A 23,316-nucleotide genomic window follows, 5' to 3' on the forward strand; every position below is an offset into this window, starting at 1 on the left:
ATTACTACAGGACAGGGGACATTATTACAGGACAGGGGACATTATTACAGGAGAGGGGACATTACTACAGGACAGGGGGCATTATTACAGGACAGGGGGCATTATTACAGGACAGGAGACATTACTACAGGACAGGGGACATTATTACAGGACAGGAAGCATTATAACAGGACAGGGGACATTATTACAGGACAGGAGACATTATTACAAGACGGGACATTACTACAGGACAGGGGACATTACTACAGGACAGGGGACATTATTACAGGAGAGGGGACATTACTACAGGACAGGGGGCATTATTACAGGACAGGGGGCATTATTACAGGACAGGGGGCATTACTACAGGACAGGGGACATTACTACAGGACAGGGGACATTATTACAGGAGAGGGGACATTATTACAGGACAGGGGACATTATTACAGGACAGGGGACATTATTACAGGACAGGAGACATTATTACAAGACGGGACATTACTACAGGACAGGGGACATTACTACAGGACAGGAGACATTAGGACATTAGTACAGGACAGGGGGCATTATTACAGGACAGGGGACATTACAGGACAGGCGACATTACAGGACAGGGGACATTAAAGGACAGAGGACATTATTACAGGACAGGGGACATTATTACAGGACAGGGGACATTATTACAGGAGAGGGGACATTACTACAGGACAGGAGACATTATTACAGGAGAGGGGGCATTATTACAGGACAGGAGACATTACTACAGGACAGGGGACATTATTACAGGACAGGGGACATTACTACAGGACAGGGGACATTATTACAGGACAGGAGACATTACAACAGGACAGGAGACATTAGTACAGGACAGGGGACATTACGACAGGAAACATTAGTACAGGACAGCGGACATTATTACAGGATGGGACATTACTACAGGACAGGAGACATTACTACAGGACAGGGGACATTATTACAGGACAGGAGACATTGGTACAGCACAGGGGACATTACTACAGGACAGGGGACATTATTACAGGACAGGGGACATTACTACAGGACAGGGGACATTATTACAGGACAGGGGACATTATTACAGGACAGGGGACATTACTACAGGACAGGGGACATTATTACAGGACAGGGGACATTATTACAGGACAGGAAGCATTATAACAGGACAGGAGACATTACTACAGGACAGGGGACATTACTACAGGACAGGGGACATTACTACAGGACAGGGGACATTACTACATGGCAGGGGACATTATTACAGGGCAGGGGACATTACAGGACAGGGGGCATTATTACAGGACGGGGCACTATTACAGGACAGGAAGCATTATAACAGGACAGGGGGCATTACTACAGGACAGGGGACATTATTACAGGACAGGGAACATTACTACAGGAGAGGGGACATTACTACAGGACAGGAGACATTATTACAGGACAGGGGACATTATTACAGGAGAGGGGACATTACTACAGGACAGGGGGCATTATTACAGGACAGGGGGCATTATTACAGGATAGGGGGCATTATTACAGGACAGGAGACATTACTACAGGACAGGGGACATTATTACAGGACAGGGGACATTATTAAGGGACAGGGGACATTATTACAGGACAGGAAGCATTATAACAGGACAGGGGACATTACTACAGGACAGGGGACATTACTACAGGACAGGGGACATTACTACAGGACAGGGGACATTACTACATGGCAGGGGACATTATTACAGGGCAGGGGACATTACAGGACAGGGGGCATTATTACAGGACGGGGCACTATTACAGGACAGGAAGCATTATAACAGGACAGGGGACATTACTACAGGACAGGGGACATTATTACAGGACAGGGAACATTACTACAGGAGAGGGGACATTACTACAGGAGAGGGGACATTACTACAGGAGAGGGGACATTACTACAGGACAGGGAACATTACTACAGGAGAGGGGACATTACTACAGGACAGGAGACATTATTACAGGACAGGGGACATTATTACAGGACAGGGGACATTATTACAGGACAGGAGACATTGGTACAGCACAGGGGACATTACTACAGGACAGGGGACATTATTACAGGACAGGGGACATTACTACAGGACAGGGGACATTATTACAGGACAGGGGACATTACTACAGGACAGGGGACATTACTACATGGCAGGGGACATTATTACAGGGCAGGGGACATTACAGGACAGGGGGCATTATTACAGGACAGGGGACATTATTACAGGACAGGGGACATTATTACAGGACAGGAAGCATTATAACAGGACAGGGGACATTATTACAGGACAGGGGACATTACTACAGGACAGGGGACATTACTACATGGCAGGGGACATTATTACAGGGCAGGGGACATTACAGGACAGGGGGCATTATTACAGGACAGGGGACATTATTACAGGACAGGGGACATTATTACAGGACAGGAAGCATTATAACAGGACAGGGGACATTACTACAGGAGAGGGGCCATTACTACAGGACAGGAGACATTATTACAGGACAGGGGACATTATTACAGGACAGGGGACATTATTACAGGAGAGGGGACATTACTACAGGACAGGGGGCATTATTACAGGACAGGGGACATTACTACAGGACAGGAGACATTAGGACATTAGTATAGGACAGGGGGCATTATTAGAGGACAGGGGGCATTATTACAGGACAGGGGACATTACAGGACAGGGGACATTAAAGGACAGAGGACATTATTACAGGACAGGGGACATTATTACAGGACAGGGGACATTATTACAAGACAGGAGACATTACAACAGGACAGGAGACATTAGTACAGGACAGGGGACATTACTACAGGACAGGGGACATTACGACAGGAAACATTAGGACATTAGTACAGGACAGGGGACATTATTACAGGATGGGACATTACTACAGGACAGGAGACATTACTACAGGACAGGGGACATTATTACAGCACAGGGGACATTACTACAGGACAGGGGACATTATTACAGGACAGGGGACATTACTACAGGACAGGGGACATTATTACAGGACAGGGGACATTATTACAGGACAGGGGACATTACTACAGGACAGGGGACATTACTACATGGCAGGGGACATTATTACAGGGCAGGGGACATTACAGGACAGGGGGCATTATTACAGGACGGGGCACTATTACAGGACAGGAAGCATTATAACAGGACAGGGGACATTACTACAGGACAGGGGACATTATTACAGGACAGGGGACATTATTACAGGACAGGGGACATTATTACAGGACAGGGGACATTATTACAGGACAAGAAGCATTATAACAGGACAGGGGACATTACTACAGGACAGGGGACATTATTACAGGACAGGGAACATTACTACAGGAGAGGGGACATTACTACAGGACAGGAGACATTATTACAGGACAGGGGACATTATTACAGGACAGGGGACATTATTACAGGAGAGGGGACATTACTACAGGACAGGGGGCATTATTACAGGACAGGGGGCATTATTACAGGACAGGAGACATTAGTACAGGACAGGGGACATTACGACAGGAAACATTAGGACATTAGTACAGGACAGGGGACATTATTACAGGATGGGACATTACTACAGGACAGGAGACATTACTACAGGACAGGGGACATTATTACAGGACAGGAGACATTGGTACAGCACAGGGGACATTACTACAGGACAGGGGACATTATTACAGGACAGGGGACATTACTACAGGACAGGGGACATTATTACAGGACAGGGGACATTATTACAGGACAGGGGACATTACTACAGGACAGGGGACATTACTACAGGGCAAGGTACATTACTACAGGACAGGATACATTAGGACATTAGTACAGGACAGGGAACATTATTACAGGATGGGACATTACTACAGGACAGGGGACATTATTACAGGACAGGAGACATTGGTACAGCACAGGGGACATTACTACAGGACAGGGGACATTATTACAGGACAGGGGACATTATTACAGGACGGGACATTACTACAGGACAGGAGACATTACTACAGGACAGGAGACATTACTACAGGACAGGAGACATTACTACAGGACAGGGGACATTATTACAGGACGGGAGACATTATTACAAGACGGGACATTACTACAGGACAGAGGACATTACTTCAGGACAGGGGACATTACTACAGGACAGGAGACATTAGGACATTAGTACAGGACAGGGGGCATTATTACAGGACAGGGGGCATTATTACAGGACAGGAGACATTACTACAGGACAGGAGACATTATTACAGGACAGGAGACATTATTACAAGATGGGACATTACTACAGGACAGGAAACATTAGGACATTAGTACAGGACAGGAGACATTACTACAGGACAGGGGACATTATTACAGGACGGGAGACATTATTACAATACGGGACATTATAATATCCAAATGGTGGTCCTAAATAGCAACATACCGTGAGTGAGATGATTACAAACACTCACTGCTGCTTACTTGTCGGACATAAATCACACTAGTCGAAGCTGCATAATACAGGAGGGATGTGGAAACCACAAGAGAAACGACCAACAAGAGTGACTATAATTGAATAAAAAAAACTCTTTATTAGATACAAATATAATACAAATACTATCACATAAATGAGACAGGAAGTAAGGAAATGGTCCAAGACACGACATAGGTGCTACCATATAAATACCGAAGCGTGTAGGCCAGACACTGGCTCCCTATATATTATATATAAATGATGTAAGTATAGGGATAAAACACCTATATAACAGGATGGCTAATAGGTATGTGATGTAAGGTCGTTAAACCACACTGATCACTATACCCTGGAACCTACAAATAGATGATGAGCGCCACCATCAGAACTGTACTACTGCACAAGACGTATACCATGTCCAAGGGACTAAGTAGCTTCAATCGTCCAGGGTAGAATCTAAAACAGGCTAATACAGCACTGAGTGAACTAAACTAATGAATAAATAAGCCATAACTGAAAACAACGCTTATCCAACCCACAGAAATAGCAACCAGGAAGGTACGAATGTACCCATATCACATCCAGCAAGCCGCATCATAGACGTGTTGGTCGCACATTTGGTCTACACCTGCTATCCGCCCAGGACCAGGTAATAGAGATCGCTATGATGCGGCTTGCTGGATGTGATATGGGTACATTCGTACCTTCCTGGTTGCTATTTCTGTGGGTTGGATAAGCGTTGTTTTCAGTTATGGCTTATTTATTCAATAGTTTAGTTTACTCAGTGCTGTATTAGCCTGTTTTAGATTCTACCCTGGACGATTGAAGCTACTTAGTCCCTTGGACATGGTATACGTCTTGTGCAGTAGTACAGTTCTGATGGTGGCGCTCATCATCTATTTGTAGGTTCCAGGGTATAGTGATCAGTGTGGTGTAATGACCTTACATCACATACCTATTAGCCATCCTGTTATATAGGTGTTTTATCCCTATACTTACATCATTTATATATAATATATAGGGAGCCAGTGTCTGGCCTACACGCTTTGGTATTTATATGGTAGCACCTATGTCGTGTCTTGGACCATTTCCTTACTTCCTGTCTCATTTATGTGATAGTATTTGTATTATATTTGTATCTAATAAAGAGTTTTTTTTATTCAATTATAGTCACTCTTGTTGGTCGTTTCTCTTGTGGTTTCCACATCCCTCCTGTAATACGGGACATTACTACAGGACAGAGGACATTACTACAGGACATTAGGACATTAGTACAGGACAGGGGGCATTATTACAGGACAGGGGGCATTATTACAGGACAGGGGGCATTATTACAGGACAGGGGCATTATTACAGGACAGGGGACATTATTACAGGACAGGGGACATTATTACAGGACAGGGGACATTTTTACAGGACAGGGGACATTACAGGACAGGGGGCATTATTACAGGACAGGCGGCATTATTACAGGACAGGGGCATTATTACAGGACAGGGGACATTATTACAGGACAGGGGACATTATTACAGGACAGGGGACATTTTTACAGGACAGGGGACATTTTTACAGGACAGGGGACATTACAGGACAGGGGACATTACAGGACAGGGGGCATTATTACAGGACAGGGGACATTATTACAGGACAGGGGACATTATTACAGGACAGGGGACATTACAGGACAGGGGACATTACAGGACAGGGGACATTACAGGACAGGGGGCATTATTACAGGACAGGGGACATTACAGGATAAGGGACATTATTACAGGACAGGGGACATTATTACAGGACAGGGGACATTATTACAGGACAGGGGACATTACAGGACAGGGGACATTACAGGACAGGGTACATTACAGGACAGGGGGCATTATTACAGGACAGGGGACATTACAGGATAAGGGACATTATTACAGGACAGGGGACATTATTACAGGACAGGGGACATTATTACAGGACAGTGTAAATGTGGCCTAGAATGTGAACGATAACTTATTTGCCTGCTGAAAATGGAAGGGGTCAGGAGCAATCTAAGGATCCTTTTACCAATGAAGATAACTTTATAGAGACAACAACCACTGCACAATCTCCACAATCTCACAAGAGGTTAAGATTTGGAAAGTATTTACAGTGCCTTGCGAAAGTATTCGGCCCCCTGGAACTTTTCAACCTTTTCTCACATATCATGCTTCAAACATAAAGATACCAAATGTAAATTTTGGTGAAGAATCAACAACAAGTGGAACACAATTGTGAAGTAGAACAAATTTATTGGTTATTCTAAATTTTTGTGGAAATTCAAAAACTGAAAAGTGGGGCGTGCAATATTATTCGGCCCCTTTACTTTCAGTGCAGCAAACTCACTCCAGAAGTTCATTGTGGATCTCTGAATGATCCAATGTGGTCCTAAATGCCTAATGATGATAAATATAATCCACCTGTGTATAATCAAGTCTCCGTATGAATGCACCTGCTCTGTGATAGTCTCAGGGTTCTGGTGGAAGCACAGAGAGCATCATGAAGACCAAGGAACACAACAGGCAGGTCCGTGATACTGTTGTGGAGAAGTTTAAAGCCGGATTTGGATACAAAATGATTTCCAAGACTTTAAACATCCCAAGCAGCGCTGTGCAAGCGATCATATTGAAATGGAAGGAGCATCATACCACTGCAAATCTACCAAGACCCGGCCGTCCCTCTAAACTTTCATCTCAAACAAGGAGAAGACTGATCAGAGATGCAGCCAAGAGGCCCATGATCACTCTGGATGAACTGTAGAGATCTACAGCTGAGGTGGGACAGTCTGTCCATAGGACAACAATCAGTCGTACACTGAACAAATCTGGCCTTTATGGAAGAGTGGCAAGAAGAAAGCCATTTCTCACAGATATCCATAAAAAAGTGTTGTTTAAAGTTTGCAACAAGCCACCTGGGAGACACACCATGTGGAAGAAGGTGCTCTGGTCAGATGAAACCAAAATCGAACTTTTTGATAACAATTCCAAACGATGTTTGGCGTAAAGACAACACAGCTCATCATCCTGAACATACCATCCCCACTGTCAAACATGGTAATGGCAGCATTATGGTTTAGGCCTGCTATTCTTCAGCAGGGACAGGTAAGATGGATAAAATTGATGGGAAGATGGATGGAGCCAAATACAGGACCATTCTTGAAGAAAACCTGTTGTCTTCAAAAGACCTGAGACTGGGACGGAGATTTGTCTTCCAACAAGACAATGATCCCAAACATAAAGCAAAATCTACAATGGAATGGTTCACAAATAAACGTATCCAGGTGTTAGAATGGCCAAGTCAAAGTCCAGACCTCAATCCAATCGAGAATCTGTGGAAAGAGCTGAAAACTGCTGTTCACAAACGATCTCCATCAAACCTCACTGAGCTCGAGCTGTTTGCCAAGGAAGAATGGGCAAGAATTTCAGTCTCTAGATGCACAAAACTGATAGAGACATACCCCAGAGACTGGCAGCTGTAATCGCAGCAAAAGGTGGCGCAACAAAGTATAAAGTTAAAGGGGCCGAATAATATTGCACGCCCCACTTTTCAGTTTTTGAATTTCCGCAAAAATTTAAAATAACCAATAAAAGTCAATCAACTACACAATTGTGTTCCACTTGTTGTTGATTCTTCACCAAAAATTTACATTTGGTATCTTTATGTTTGAAGCATGATATGTGAGAAAAGGTTGAAAAGTTCCAGGGAGCCGAATACTTTTGCAAGGCACTATATATGTAACAACAATCTCCTCAATCTGATCGCTTTGGAGATTGCCAATCTTTCCTCTTGTCTCATCAGCTAACCAATAACAGATGCCAGTGGGGGGCATGAGGGGCCCATCACACTGACAAATAATTTTTCGGTAACCATAAAAGACTTGATCAATGATAAATGAGTGAATTCTCAAAGATCTTTAATTGCTGTAAAAAAAAAAAAAAGTATTTTTTTAATATATAATAGTGACCCCGTGAGAAGGCCCTAAAAGGGGTATTCAAAAATTATCAACTATGTACTCGGTAGGTGATAATTTTTAGACCACTGTGTCATACTGCTGGGAAAACATTTGATTGACAGAAGAGTACAGTCAGGAGAAGAAACGAGGGTGCAGGGGTTGTAGTTGCACACAGGTACTGGTGCATAATGAGGCCCTTCGGCCATATAAGAAGACAAAGGACTTGAAAATTGGGGGCCTGTTGGGAGATTTTGCCATGGGGACCCATCGGCTGTGAGTTACACCACTGTGCAGTCGTGGGCAGTAGTGCTCCCGCCACAATTCATTGTCAATGGGAGTGACGCCGAGAGCTGAGCACATAACATACCCAACATAAAAAAGGACAGAAAGCAAAAATAGAAATCTGAAAACTTTATTGAGATGAGATGGGCCATTTGTTTGTATTGAATTAATTTATTGCTCAAGTGCCTACAAAAAAACAAAAATGGCATCAAACTATGGAAGCAGGTTTAGATCCTAGCAAGATGGGTAGCACACTTGGTCTTCCTTGAGAAAACAAAATGCTCCCCGATTTCAAAATGGCCTTAAAAGTCAACGTGTTTACCACACTCGGATTAATGATATTGCTAGAAAGGAAGTGTTTAGACGACCGGTGCCAGAATCCAGGAGGCTGAAGCCGCAAAACATCATAGTACGGAATTTGGGAGTGCGTATCCTCTGAACTTGGATGCCCGTCAAGATGCTGTTTATCAACTAAGGTCATATGAGGCCTTGTTGTGTGCCAAAATAAGGGGGGGTAAAAAAAAAGTCTGTAGACTGCAGAAGGTGGCAGACAGGTTAGACACAGGAATGTAACAGCAAATGATCACAGTACATCACTATTATGTATTAAAAAGCAGGCAAAACATTCACTTATTGCATGTTTTTACATGGTCTTTGTGCACAATAACCAAACATTGCACACTATCTGATACCACGGCAGAAAACACATGGGGCGCTCGTTATTCCCACAACTCTGGTCGATAATGGCGACTGGATTAGATATGTATAAAAAAGGCAGCAGCATCTCCTTTTTTGCACTGTAAGGGCTCATTCACACGTCAGTGATTTTTCCTGTATGCAAAACAAAAATCAGTGTTTTTGATCCGTGTCATAATCAGAGTCAGTATTTACCATCGAGGTTTGGTCAAAATTCCATCAGTTTTTCTAGGATGAAAAGAAAAAAAAAAGAAAAGATTTCTCAGGTTTCGACCAAAGGGTCTGTGAAAAGTAGACAGCACACGGATGGCATCTGACTGCTGTCCGATTCTTTCATGGACCTATAAACTTGGTTAGAGAAATCCGAGACGCAGATCACTATCGTAAAAGTTTACCATGATTTTTGCAGATCACTCGGTCGTAAGAAAGCATGGACATGTGACCAGCCCTTACAGCTTATAATAGGTACAAAATCTATCCATGATCAACAGGGATTGACCACGTACGAGAAAAACTAACGTTTGAGTGAGGCCTTAAAGCGGGGCCTTTGCCTTCTGGAATATCTAAATAATAATGAATGTAGTAATATGTGCCTGTAACTTCTGTGTATTTTCGCCTGTAGGAAGGCTGCACATACTGTCTCCATATCAAAGCATCTGTAAGCAACCTCACTCCGAGCACCATGTAAGGGTACCGTCACACAGTGCCATTTTGATCGCTACGACGGTACGATTCATGACATTCCAGCGATATCGTTACGATATCGCTGTGTCTGACACGCAGCAGCGATCAGGGATCCTGCTGAGAATCGTACGTCGTAGCAGATCGTTTGGAACATTCTTTCGTCGCTGGATCTCCCGCTGTCATCGCTAGATCGGTGTGTGTGACACCGATCTAGCGATGCGTTCGCTTTTAACCAGGGTAAACATCGGGTTACTAAGCGCAGGACCGCGCTTAGTAACCCGATGTTTACCCTGGTTACCAGCGTAAATGTAAAAAAAAACAAACAGTACATACTGTCCCTTGCCAGTCTGCTTCCCGCACTCACTGACTGCCGGCCGTAAAGTGAAAGCAGAGAACAGCGGTGATGTCCGGCAGTCAGTGAGTGCGGGAAGCAGACGGCAAGGGACAGACACCGGAATGTAAGTATGTAGTGTTTGTTTTTTGTTACACTGGTAACCAGGGTAAACAACGGGTTACTAAGCGCGGTCCTGCGCTTAGTAACCCGATGTTTACCCTGGTTACCCGGGGACCTCGGCATCGTTGGTCGCTGGAGAGCTGTCTGTGTGACAGCTCTCCAGCGACCACACTACGACTTACCAACGATCACGGCCAGGTCGTATCGCTGGTCGTGATCGTTGGTAAATCGTATAGTGTGACAGTACCCTAACTCCAGCAAACACAGAAAAAAAGCTAACAGAAAAGAACAGTATAAGTAAACATGGCACATTAAGGAATCCTGTGGTTCACTCCACAAGTATCACTCAAGGAGGCCAAACGTGTGTCGGCCTGGAGAAGTCAATGAAGAGGTGTAAGCTTTTCCATACAGAGGCAGCTAGTAAAAAAATCCTATATATCATGTTATTTATCTATTTTTTTAGCCTGGTAATCCTTGGACACTGTGGCGTACGTCAGAGCCTTTTGATGGACGTATACATCAGCCAATACTCCCATGAAAAGCCGCAACTTGATGTGAGCAGAACGCAATTAAAAGTGGCTGTCCGGTGTAAACAAGTTATCCCAATTACTATTATTATTAAATTTACCAATCCATAGTAAAGAATGGATCAGATAGGGGTGATTAACAGAGTGGCGTTTTGGTGTCCAATCTACCAGTCAAATTTTGTCACGGGGAGAAAAGTTACCCTTTGGGGACAATATTTCCCCGTCCGGTGCAGGTCTCAGTGGTTGGCCATCCACGCATTATGAAATTATCACCTATTCTATGGGGGAGTTTTCTACCATGCTGAAGACACTCGGTTAGCACACAAGGATGATCGGATAATGCCTTATCCTAGTGCATTCGCTCATCACTAGCCTCTACGCAATACCAAAAATATTCAGTCAGAAAAGGCCTCTGTTTGTAGAAAGGGTAATTGAATCCAATACTCAGAATTAACGGGGTGTTTCCAATAAAAACAAGTTATCCCCCAACAAGAAGAAAAGGGATAACTTGCTGATCGCTGGGGGGTCCGGCCGCTGGGATGATCAGCGATTCTAAATAAGCAACCCCATAACCACAACCCTTCCTTGTGTGAAGTGTATCTGTACAAGGGATAAAGAAGGGATTACATACAAGCCATTGTTCAGGATCCGTTACCTGTAATTTCTGCCCCGCAATCTCGGTGGGCGGCTCGGGCTTTGGAGGGCAGTGCAGGTCTCCATTATTCATCACATACTGGGTGAGGTTGGCAAGCATGGCGCCGGAGTCAGCACAGGTGTGAATGTGGAGGACGTTGTTAGAGCATCGAAGTTCAAACAATGGCTGAGCCTGGAAGAAGAGGAAAAATGAGTAGAACGCCAATGGCAGCAGAATAGTACACAGTCACTATTCATGGTCGAATCTAAGTGGTTATACGACCACGACTAGAGAGGTCTCCGATATTGGCAGCTGCTGTTGGAGAACGGTTGTCATCAATGGTATGACGGACATTTCAAGTAAATGTATGGTGCCAGGGGGTTAAGGGTATTAGAGAACGGTGAATAGTACAAGGATGACATTTTAGGTGACTTCTTTAGCTACAGCTTTATTTCTAAAAAGTTTTCGGAGCCTGCAAATCCCCACATGTGTGCGCCACATTTATAAAATACAGAGCATGCAGCAGAGCCTACGCCAAGATCCAACGTCAGATCACAGCAGGCGGATACAATAGTGTTCTTCTAAAAGTAGAAAACGATGCAGATTTGATAGTTCATTTATTTTATGACATTTCTGATATATAGTACGGGTACAAATTTGGCACACAAGTCGAAAAGTAAATGTGGCATAACCTTTTGTATAATTGTTGGCAAAATATACACTTTTTTTTTTTTTTTATAAATGTGGCCTTTTGTGAGGATTTCCATCTCTGTTCCTATCCATGTGCACTTATTTGCCAGCATTAAAGGTAGTTAAATGTATAGATTATGCGAATGGCGATTTCTCTCTACAAATTGCAAAAGAGACAAAAAACTAAAGTTTTTCCACTCTCTTACGTCTGGTAAAAGTGAATCTCAATCTTTGCAAATTGATTTTCCTGAATCCTTGTAAGGCTGCATTCACACAACCATTTTACATGTCCTTGTGCGGTCTTTTTTCCCCAGAAGGCACGCGGACCCATAGTTTCATTGATCCATACTCGGATCAGTTTTAAAAATAAATTTGGGTCCGAATTGTGAGACTCGGCGCATGTCCTTTTCTCATCCGTTTTGTGAATCAGGACTCAGTCGGCCCTTAAAGGGGTTGTTTCTGGTGAAATGAAGTTATCACCGATCTTATTGATTGGTGGGGTCCGAACACAGGGACATGAACAAATCGGCAGAGTGAGGCACTTTTATCCCCAATAGAATGGAGCGACTGCCACTTCAATCATTCCCTATGGGGCTGCCGAATAAAAATGAACGCAGCCCTCTCCAGCCCCATAAGGATGATTATAGACAGGTCTGTAGTTAGCAGAACAGATCTGGTTGAGGGATGTTTATTTTTTAAGTAATGGTGTATGCTGGGGTGTTTAAGTGAGGAGGTACAGATGCCAGATGAGAGCGAGATTCAATATTTTAGTTAGGCTAGTAGTGACAGGGAAAGGGACTGGAAGAGATGTGAGGGAACAGGGTCACTGGTGCAGGTAGTAGGGTGAGAGGATGCAAGTAGCCTGATCACTTCTTCTTGCGTGACTGGTTCAAAGACAGAAAGTGAGCTAGATGCAGTGCAGGAGGGAGGATAATACATAACGTTAGGAGTTTGGGAGCAAATTTCCTGTCGGGTATGGTCAATTTTTTCTTTGAAATAATTGACCAGATTGTCAGCGCTATTTTCAGTGGTCAGAACCTGCACTCTTGGATTGAGGAGAGAATGAAATGTGCCAAAGTGTTGTTTAGGATTGTTGGAGGTGATGAGGGTGTTGAAGTAGGTTTGTTTAGAGAGGTGAAGGGCAGAGTTGTGTCTTTTAAGCATAAGCTTATAATGGATGAAGTCTTCTGCAAAATTAGATTTTCTCCACATACATTCGGTCCATCTGGAGCACCGCTGTACGACTCGAGTTCGCAGCGTGTGCCAGCGTTCTCGGCGTCTGTGCCAAGTTGTTCTATGTGTAGGAGGTGCAGCCTCTTCCAGGGAACTTTGCAATGTTTCAAAATAATGTTTCAGTGCAGTCACGAAGGGGAGGATATTGGGGTCAATGATGACTGCAAGTTCTTCATAAGTTTCTGGGTGTTAATGTTATGTATATTTCTATAAGAGTGGTAAGTGGGTGCATCCTAACAGTTCTTAACAGAGAAATAAAAAAGACTTAGGTCAGAGAGCAGGAGAGTTTGTAAAATCATACACTGAGCAGAGCCTGGAGAAAGACCAGGTCCAGCGTATTCCTGTCTTCATGCGTAGGATAGTAAGCTGTGAAAGGCTGAAAGAGGGAGATAAAGTTAGAGCTAAAAGGCGAGTCTCAGATGGGAAGAAGGGATCACCAATGGGGATGTCACAGGATAGTAGCTGAGGAACCAAGGTGGCAAAGTGATCCAGGAAGTGACGGGAGGGGCACGCAGGGCGATAACACAACCGCAACTTGCAGGGAGAAGGGCCGGTAGAGCCTGACAGCGTGGACCTCAAAAGAAAAGAAGATAAGTGAATGCACTTGTGGGATAATGAAAAGAGGGATTTTTGGTTCTTACCGTAAAATCTCTTTCTTGTAGCCTTCATTGGGGGACACAGGTAACCATGCCTTGGTTATCGGTGGTCGACGACGCCTGGGTCAGGGACATTGTCACATCAGGTTACAAAATAACCGCTGGTTGAAAGGTACCGGGACAATTACCCCTGAGGCGAGAAGGGAATCGACAGCCTGAAAAAGCCCTGGGACATGGGAGGGCTGTTTGGGTGGGCGACGAAAATTCTATTTTGTAACCTGATGTGACAATCTCCCTGACCCAGGCGTCGTCGACCACCGATAACCAAGGCATGGTTACTTGTGTCCCCCAATGAAGTGAGAAAGAAAGTAGATTTTGCTGAGAAGCAGACAAACAGCTCTACCTGTTCTCTTGTCAGGTCTGGGGGTATGTGAAAAATGAAGGTCACCATATTAGAAAGCAGCAGCAGCAGTGGCGGGGGTGTCTGAATGCTGGATCCAGGTTTCAGTAAGAGCCAGAAGGTTAAGAGAATTTGAAAGGAAAAAGTAATGGATGTAGGAGAGTTTGTTACAAGCTGACTGTGAATTCCAGAGGGTACAGTTAAAAGAGACAGAAGGCATGCAAGGAAACATTAATGAGATTTGTGGTTCACAAGCACTAATTGTCCCATTCCCCTTTTATGCAGTTCTGCCTAATAAGAGGCTGATTGCAGACCTCATGATCATCGATTACAATCATACAATTCATACCAGTTTGGATGAGGAGTTTCCTTTCCATGTAGTGATGACCAATTCTAAGAGATCTACATCCAGGACACAGACGTAATCTGTGGACAAAGTATCATATCATGTAAAGCAAAATTTAATTTTCCCTGCATATTCCACATAAATGTAGTGCATTAAAGGCAATCTGTCAGCAGGGTCAGCCCTCCTAAGTGGTCTATATGAACAGTAGGTCATAGACAGTTGTATACAACGATGCCTTGATATCTGCAATCTGATGTCTTAACATCCCCTTTCATAGCTCTAGTGTCAGATTCTCGGGAAGATCTATATCCAGCCCACAGATCTTCAAAGCTCATTTGCAGATTAAGAAAAATGTGGATTTTGCTGGAATAAAACATTGAATCGCAGATATCAAGGTATCATTTTATTCAGCTCCTATGACCTACATGCCCATATAGGTGGATACGGAGGGTTGATCATACTGACAGATTCACTTTAAAGAAAACAAGAGCTGGACGTTCGTTTAATGCCAAATTTTCCCCTACACATAAGGCATTCAATGTTACAGGTTTTGCTTCCATCCAGTGTCCGTTAATTCTATACAGTGGAGCTCGGTAATGAGTTTTCTGTGAATAACTGATTTGTAATGTAACACTGCGGCTACATGCAACCCCTAACATTTCTTACCGCCGACGGTATATTGACAGTTTACGTTCCAGTCTCAGATCACGTGTCGTTGGCTGCACGTGTGACCTGGGCCTGCTTGATTACAGCCACAATGAATATGACGTCTTTAGCTCTGTCATATAAGCACATGCGTGAACGAATGCCACACATGCTTCGGATTGCAAACAGACATGTTTTTACAATGCAAAAAAGTTAAGTGTGAAAATTCCCCTTTAAAAAATAAAAAAAGTTTTAGAAACAAAAAAATTACTGCCATCTAGTGGATATAGGTCAGTCTTAAAGGGGCAGTCCCCTTTCAGAAAATACCAGTCCCTAGGTGCAGTTTCTTGAATTATTTATTTATTTAAAAAAAAAAAAGGTCCACCAATCAGTGAATCAACAAACCCACCCGGGATCCCGTGCTGCTGCTCCAGTGTTTGCGTTAGGCTGCAGTGGTGGCGTCGCGACTATAGCGCATACGACCACTGCGGCCAATCACTGTCCTCAGTGGTTCATGCCGCAGATATGTTTCACTACCTAATAGCGAGCTACCATGTGTTTACAGTTCCTTTCACTGTAATGTTCTGGACTTACAGCATTAGTATTTTCTACTGCACAACACAAAATCAGAAAAGAAATCGAGTCTCTAAAGCTGTAAAGGAGGCGGCCTTGACTTCAGAAAATGACAAAGACATCACAAGCAGGTTTAATTTAAAAAATGCATTAACTTCCAAATCATTCTAGCTATTTCTACGTCCTTCTACCATTATAAAAGAGGAATGCAGATTATACCCTTCTTAGGTCATATAAAGAACGTCCCCATGATTCAACCAACTCATCACAATTATTATGGCACTTAATGACTCCATACCTTTCTTTAAATCTGTAACCTCGGCTTCACATTTATCTGACAGATAAAGAGCAGAATCGTCTAAGATGAACCTAAAAGAAAAACAAAAGTGAGAACAGAAGTGCAACTTTAAATGCCAGAATCCAGCAGAGTAAACGTGAAGTCACAAGATCAGCACAGAATGAGTGTACAAAACAAGCAGAGGCGCTCGGTGCACCCTTGCCAGGGCCGGACAGTTCAGTGCACATTCCCACCTACAGTGGTAGGAGTGTTGCCGCAAGTATGTGATTAGCATACATGTGGTCACCTGCCGACTAGATGTGCACGGCCTCGCTTTGCATTGAGCAAATGATAATTAAAATAAGATCGCCATACTCCTAACTGCGCTCACAGACACCAAGACCACCACATCATTATCGGAGGTTTACGCGGAGTTACCTGAGCAGGAAGGTCGAGGTGTCCACCACGATGTTACTGGAGAGGGTAAACGTTTCTGCTGTAATGAGGACTCTGACAGGGAGGTAGAGTGGTCTGACGACAGAAGGCATGTGACAATTAGAAAGACCTCATCATGGATTTTTAAAACATCCTGTTCAGTTTTCCATGTGGTTGTAATACATCACCCACAGCGGTGGTGCATGGCTTCCTTCCGTTCCTTCATATAATTACACTCCCTGACAGAAGTTATGTCGCTTATCCATGTTATGTAAATAAAATCTTATAACCTGATGTTAAATTCATCCATTGGTTGTATAAATTATTTTTTTGAAAGCTGAAACCCTCCGAAATGTGTTTTAGGTTAAGAAAATAAATTGGCATCAATGCAGAAATATTGATCAGTGAATGGACACAGAATGGTCAGATTTTGGCAAGACAAAAGTTTTGTTGCCTGGTCATATAATGCACCCAATCCTAGTTTACGTCCTCACCTGTGCTCAGTAAATGATCGGTTAATTAGTGTGTATAAAAAGAAACCCAGCTCCCCAGACCTTCACTTGAACTGCAACTTGAGCTCTGACAACATGTCAAAAATCCACCCTGCGACCAAAGCCTGGATTATCAAGAGGCTGAAGACCAGATCCACTGCAGAGGTGGCGGGCATCTTTAATGTGTCTCAGCGTCAAGTACAAAGAATTAAAAAAAAGATTTGAAGAGACTGGAGATGTGTTTGACAAGCCCAGGTGCGGAAGACCACGCATGACAACTGCTCAGGAGGAACGTTTGTTGGTTAGAAAATCCAAAGCAAGCCCCTCTTACACTGCAGCAGAGCTACAACAGGCCTGGTCACCTCAAGTCCCTGTGTCAACTAGAACAGTTTGTAGGATTCTGTCTCGAAATGGCTTCCATGGTCAAATCAGTGCCCAGAAGCCAGCACTAAACAAAAGGCCATTAAAAAACCATGTGGCATTTGCAAAGTCCCACAGCTTGCTACACAGATGGACGCTGGAAAAGTGGCAGAAGGTGGATTTCTCTGATGAATCTTCAGTAGAATTACACCACAGCCGCCGCAAATACTGCAGGAGACCTACTGAAGCCCGTATGGATCCAAAATACACCCAGAAAACAGGTAAATTTGGTGGTGGAAAGATCATTGTCTGGGGTTACAATCAGTATGGGGGTGTGCAAAACATTTGCAAGGTGGAAGGCAATATCAATAGCCTAAAATATGAAAAGGTATTAGCTACCTCTTATATTCCAAATCATAAAAGGGGTCAAATTCTGCAGCAGGATGGTGCTCCATCTCATACATCCATCTCTACAACAAAGTTCCTCCAGGCAAAAAAGATCAAGGTGCTCAAGGACTGGCCAGCCCAGTCACCAGACATGAACATCATTGAGCATGTTTGGGGTAGGATGAAAGAGGAAGCTTGGAAGACAAAACCAAAGAATCTAGATGAACTCTGGGAGGCATGTAAGACCACATTCTTTGCTATTCCTGATGACGTCATTAATAAATTGTATGAATCATTGTTAAACCGCATGGATGCAGTCCTTCAAGCTCATGGAAGTCACACAAAATATTAAATATGACTCCAATACCACCACAACTTCATTCACCACTGCTATGCAACGTATATTTGTATTTTAAGTTAATTATTTGTTTGAATATCACATTACTTTCTGTGGGCGACAAAACTTTTGTCTTGCCAAAATCTGACCATTCTGTGTCCATTAACTGCATCCAATACTTCTGCATTGATGCCAATTTATTTTCTTAACCTAAACCACATTTTGGAGGGTTTCAGCTCTCAAAAGAATAATTTATACAACCAATGGATGCATTTAACGTCAGGTTATAAGCTTTTATTTACATAACATGGATAAGCGACATAACTTCTGTCAAGGAGTGTAGATAAAGAAGCATATGAAGTGTGCACGCTCCATCACATCCCGTACTGCAAAGAATATGTCTGACGTACGGGACCTATTGAGCCACCAAACGATGGGTTTCCGTACCTCCCTCACATTGAGGAATGAGGGTTACGACTACGGACAGATATTTCTCGCCAAACTTTTTATACAGTGTTTGCAATATTGTGGCCAAACTCCAAACATGTTCCCTGATGACACTTTCTTGTTATACACTTCACCAGAGTCTGATATATTGTGGCACTTCTGGCTGTAATTCTGATATTTATGCGCATAGCACGAAACTATCCACTGAACAAGCAACGTGCATTTATATTTGACCTTGTAATGTTATGTGTCTGTGGATGTCAATCATGCATATCTACAGTCATCCAATGAACGGTAATGTGTATATATATATATATATATATATATATATATATATATATATATATATATATATATATATATATATATATATATATATACACACACACACACACAAAAACACACACACACAGTACAGACCAAAAGTTTGGACACACCTTCTCATTTAAAGATTTTTCTGTATTTTCATGCCTATGAAAATTGTACATTCCCACTGAAGGCATCAAAACTATGAATTAACACATGTGGAATTATACACTTAAAAAAGTGTGAACCAACTGAAATTATGTCTTATATTCTAGGTTCTTCAAAGTAGCCACCTTTTTCTTTGATGACTGCTTTGCACACTCTTGGCATTCTCTTGATGGGCTTCAAGAGGTAGTCACCGGGAATGGTTTTCACTTTACAGGTGTGCCCTGTCAGGTTTAATAAGTGGGATTTCTTGCCTTATAAATGGGGTTGGGACCATCAGTTGTGTTGAGCAGAAGCCTGGTGGATACACAGCTGATAGTCCTACTGAATAGACTGTTAGAATTTGTATTATGGCAAGAAAAAAGCAGCTAAGTAAATAAAAACGAGTGGCCATCATTACTTTAAGAAATGAAGGTTAGTCAGGCCGAAAAATTGGGAAAACTTTGAAAGTGTCCCCAAGTGCAGTTGCAAAAACCATCAAGCGCTACAAAGAAACTGGCTCACATGAGGACCGCCCCAGGAAAGGAAGACCAAGAGTCACTTCTGCTTCTGAGGGTAAGTTTATCTGAGTCACCAGCCTCAGAAATCGCAGGTTAACAGCAGCTCAGATTAGAGACCAGGTTAATGCCGCACAGAGTTCTAGCATCAGACACATCTCTACAGCAACTGTTAAGAGGAGACTTTGTGCAGCAGGCCTTCATGGTAAAATAGCTGCTAGGAAACCACTGCTAAGGACAGGCAACAAGCAGAAGAGACTTGTTTGGGCCAAAGAACACAAGGAATGGACATTAAACCAGTGGAAATCTATGCTTTTTTCTCATGAGTCCAAATTTGAGATCTTTAGCTCCAACCACCGTGTCTTTGTGCGACGCAGAAAAGGTGAATGGATGGACTCTGCATTCCTGGTTCCGACCGTGAAGCATGGAGGAGGAGGTGTGATGGTGTGGGGGTGCTTTGCTGGTGACACCGTTGGGGATTAATTCAAAATTGAAGGCATACTGAACCAGAATGGTTACAAAAGCATCTTGCAGCGGCATGCTATTCCATCCGATTTGCGTTTAGTTGGACCATCATTTATTTTCAACAGGACAATGACCCCAAACACACCTCCAGGCTGTGTAAGGGCTATTTGACCAAGAAGGAGAGTGATGGGGTGCTACGCCAGATGACCTGGCTTCCACAGTCACCAGACCTGAACCCAATCAAGATGGTTTGGGGTGAGTTGGACCGCAGAGTGTTGGCCCATCTCTGGGAACACCTTCAAGATTGTTGGAAGACCATTCCCGGTGACTACCTCTTGAAGCTCATCATGAGAATGGCAAGAGTGTGCAAACAGTCATCAAAGCAAAAGGTGGCTACTTTGAAGAACCTAGAATATAAGACATATTTTCAGTTTTTTCACACTTTTTTGTTAAGTATATACCGTAATTCCACATGTGTTAATTCATAGTTTTGATGCCTTCAGTGCGAATGTACATCATGAAAATACAGAAAAATCTTTAAATGAGAATGAGGTGTGTCCAAACTTTTGGTCTGTACTGTGTGCATATATATATATATATATATATATATATATATATATATATATATATATATATATATATATATATATACATATATACATACATACATACATACACACACACACACACACACACACACACACACACACACACACACACACACATACATACACAAAATAATACTAGAAAATCACTTGTAATACTAACTTTCCTGCAGCCTGCCTGATCACGCTTCCTCCTGGCAGTCAGCCACGGAAGCTCCAATGAAGGAGTCGTCTCTGATACAATGGTATGCCCTTGCATCGAGATGAGTAAATCCCATTTCGGGTATGTTCCCAAGGGACATTTCTAATGCAGATTTCATAGTGAAAATGGTGCATCGTGAATTACTTTGTTTTTAAATTGGCCTCACGGATCAATTTATGCTGCAGATATTCTCCACATAACCCTAGCACTGTAAAAGGCAAGAGATTTCCAAGTATTCGCTAAGTTTGAGCCCCTTGGCAAGCATATTAGCTTATGGTCGGGTGACCTACATTTTGGGAAGTGTACTCCTTACAACGAAGTGTAACCATTGTTTTATTCCCCCTCATAATTCAATAGTACTAGTGAAAACAAGAAGCTTTGTAACAAGTCTTATCAGAGAAATCTGCTTCTTTCTCCTCCTGGATTAATCTTTCCGTCCCAAAATTCTCAATTCAATAAAATCTGTTTTAAATAATACAGATTATCCTATTACCGAGAAAGGAGATGACAATTGGTGCTAATAAAGTTCCATGGAGAACTGTAAGTTATGTTTCAGGGCTCTTGCTCCTCCCTCCTTCCATAGATTTTTATAAGCACCAACTGCCATCTCCTATCTCAGTCATAAGGAAGTCTAATATATTGCAATGCTGCTTATTTTCTTGCATACTATTGAAATAAAATAAAAATGACGGTTACTCTAAAAGCACTGTACGGTAATGATATGCAAGATGAACCAACAATCCCAAAATGCACTGCAGGACAGATCATTGCACTGATTATAGGGTTTAAATTAAGATATAATTGATGTTCTTGAGTACAAGCTACCTACTGATTCCAGTAGCAGCGGGCAGAAATGTGAACACCATTCTGGGCTGTAAATCAGACTGTGACTAAAGGTACCTTCACACATAACGATATTGTTAACGATATCGTTGCTTTTTGTGACGTAGCAACGATATCGTTAATAAAATCGTTATGTGTGACAGCGACCAACGATCAGGCCCCTGCTGGGAGATCGTTGGTCGCTGAAGAAAGTCCAGAACTTTATTTCGTCACTGGACTCCCGTGGACATCGCTGGATCGGCGTGTGTGACACCGATCCAGCGATGTCTTCACTGGTAACCAGGGTAAACATCGGGTAACTAAGCGCAGGGCCGCGCTTAGTAACCCGATGTTTACCCTGGTTACCTTCCTAAAAGTAAAAAAAACAAACAGTACATACTTACCTAACGCTGTCTGTCCTCCAGCGCTGTGTAAGTATGTACTGTTTGTTTTTTTTACTTTTAGGAAGGTAACCAGGGTAAACATCGGGTTACTAAGCGCGGCCCTGCGCTTAGTTACCCGATGTTTACCCTGGTTACCGGCATCGTTGGTCGCTGGAGAGCGGTCTGTGTGACAGCTCTCCAGCGACCAAACAGCGACGCTGCAGCGATCCGGATCGTTGTCGGTATCGCTGCAGCCTCGCTTAATGTGAAGGGGCCTTAAGGATTAGTACAAGATAAGGAAATCATATGCTTATTGTATACAATTAATGGCATACATTTTAAGTCTTTATTACCTGTAATCCACAGCACAGCTAAAGAGATGGGTGTGCAGTATAGTGATAACAGCTGGGGGGCTGTATCCTAAAATGGGATCATCAACTACGTCTAGAAAATCCATGATCTGAAGACAGACAAAGAAAATTATAGGAGGAAAAAACGAGAAAGAAAAATGAAAACATACTACTGGTAATATGGTTAATCAGTGCAGACGCTAGTGGACTCATGAAACCGTCACCGCAGCCCGGAAGAAGAAGAGTAGCGATATCCTCAGAGCGGGTTGTAGCCCAAATGGACAGAGGGTCAAACTCTTGAAGTTTTTTTTTTTTTAAACTTTATAGAACTAGGTTAAAGCAACACTATACTTCCAATTTGATAAGGCAGATAAACATTTAAAAAAACAGGGATTTTTCTGTACTCACCATAAAATCCTTTTCTCCGAGCCAATCATTGGGGGACACAGGACCATGGGTGTTATGCTGCTGCTACTAGGACGACACTAAGTTAAGGCGATGACAGAACGAAGCGATTCCATTCGGAACCGTCGTACCCTGACGAACTTGTTCAGCGG

At 43.0% G+C, this 23,316-nt stretch overlaps 1 protein-coding gene across 1 annotated transcript in view; it reads right to left on the minus strand.

The window, feature by feature from the left end:
- Positions 1 to 23,316, minus strand: part of ATG2A (autophagy related 2A) — a 173,575-nt gene that overhangs the window by 28,461 nt on the left and 121,798 nt on the right. The window contains exons 24-28 of the mRNA XM_069738813.1: positions 22,763 to 22,869; positions 16,946 to 17,038; positions 16,529 to 16,599; positions 15,016 to 15,092; positions 11,769 to 11,939 (exon numbers count right to left, since the gene is read on the minus strand). Coding sequence (XP_069594914.1) covers positions 11,769 to 11,939; positions 15,016 to 15,092; positions 16,529 to 16,599; positions 16,946 to 17,038; positions 22,763 to 22,869 — 519 coding nt within the window. The remainder of the gene's footprint in view (positions 1 to 11,768; positions 11,940 to 15,015; positions 15,093 to 16,528; positions 16,600 to 16,945; positions 17,039 to 22,762; positions 22,870 to 23,316) is intronic.

The sequence above is a fragment of the Ranitomeya imitator genome, chromosome 9 (assembly GCF_032444005.1).
Source record: "Ranitomeya imitator isolate aRanImi1 chromosome 9, aRanImi1.pri, whole genome shotgun sequence".
Classification (NCBI taxonomy): Eukaryota; Metazoa; Chordata; class Amphibia; order Anura; family Dendrobatidae; genus Ranitomeya; species Ranitomeya imitator.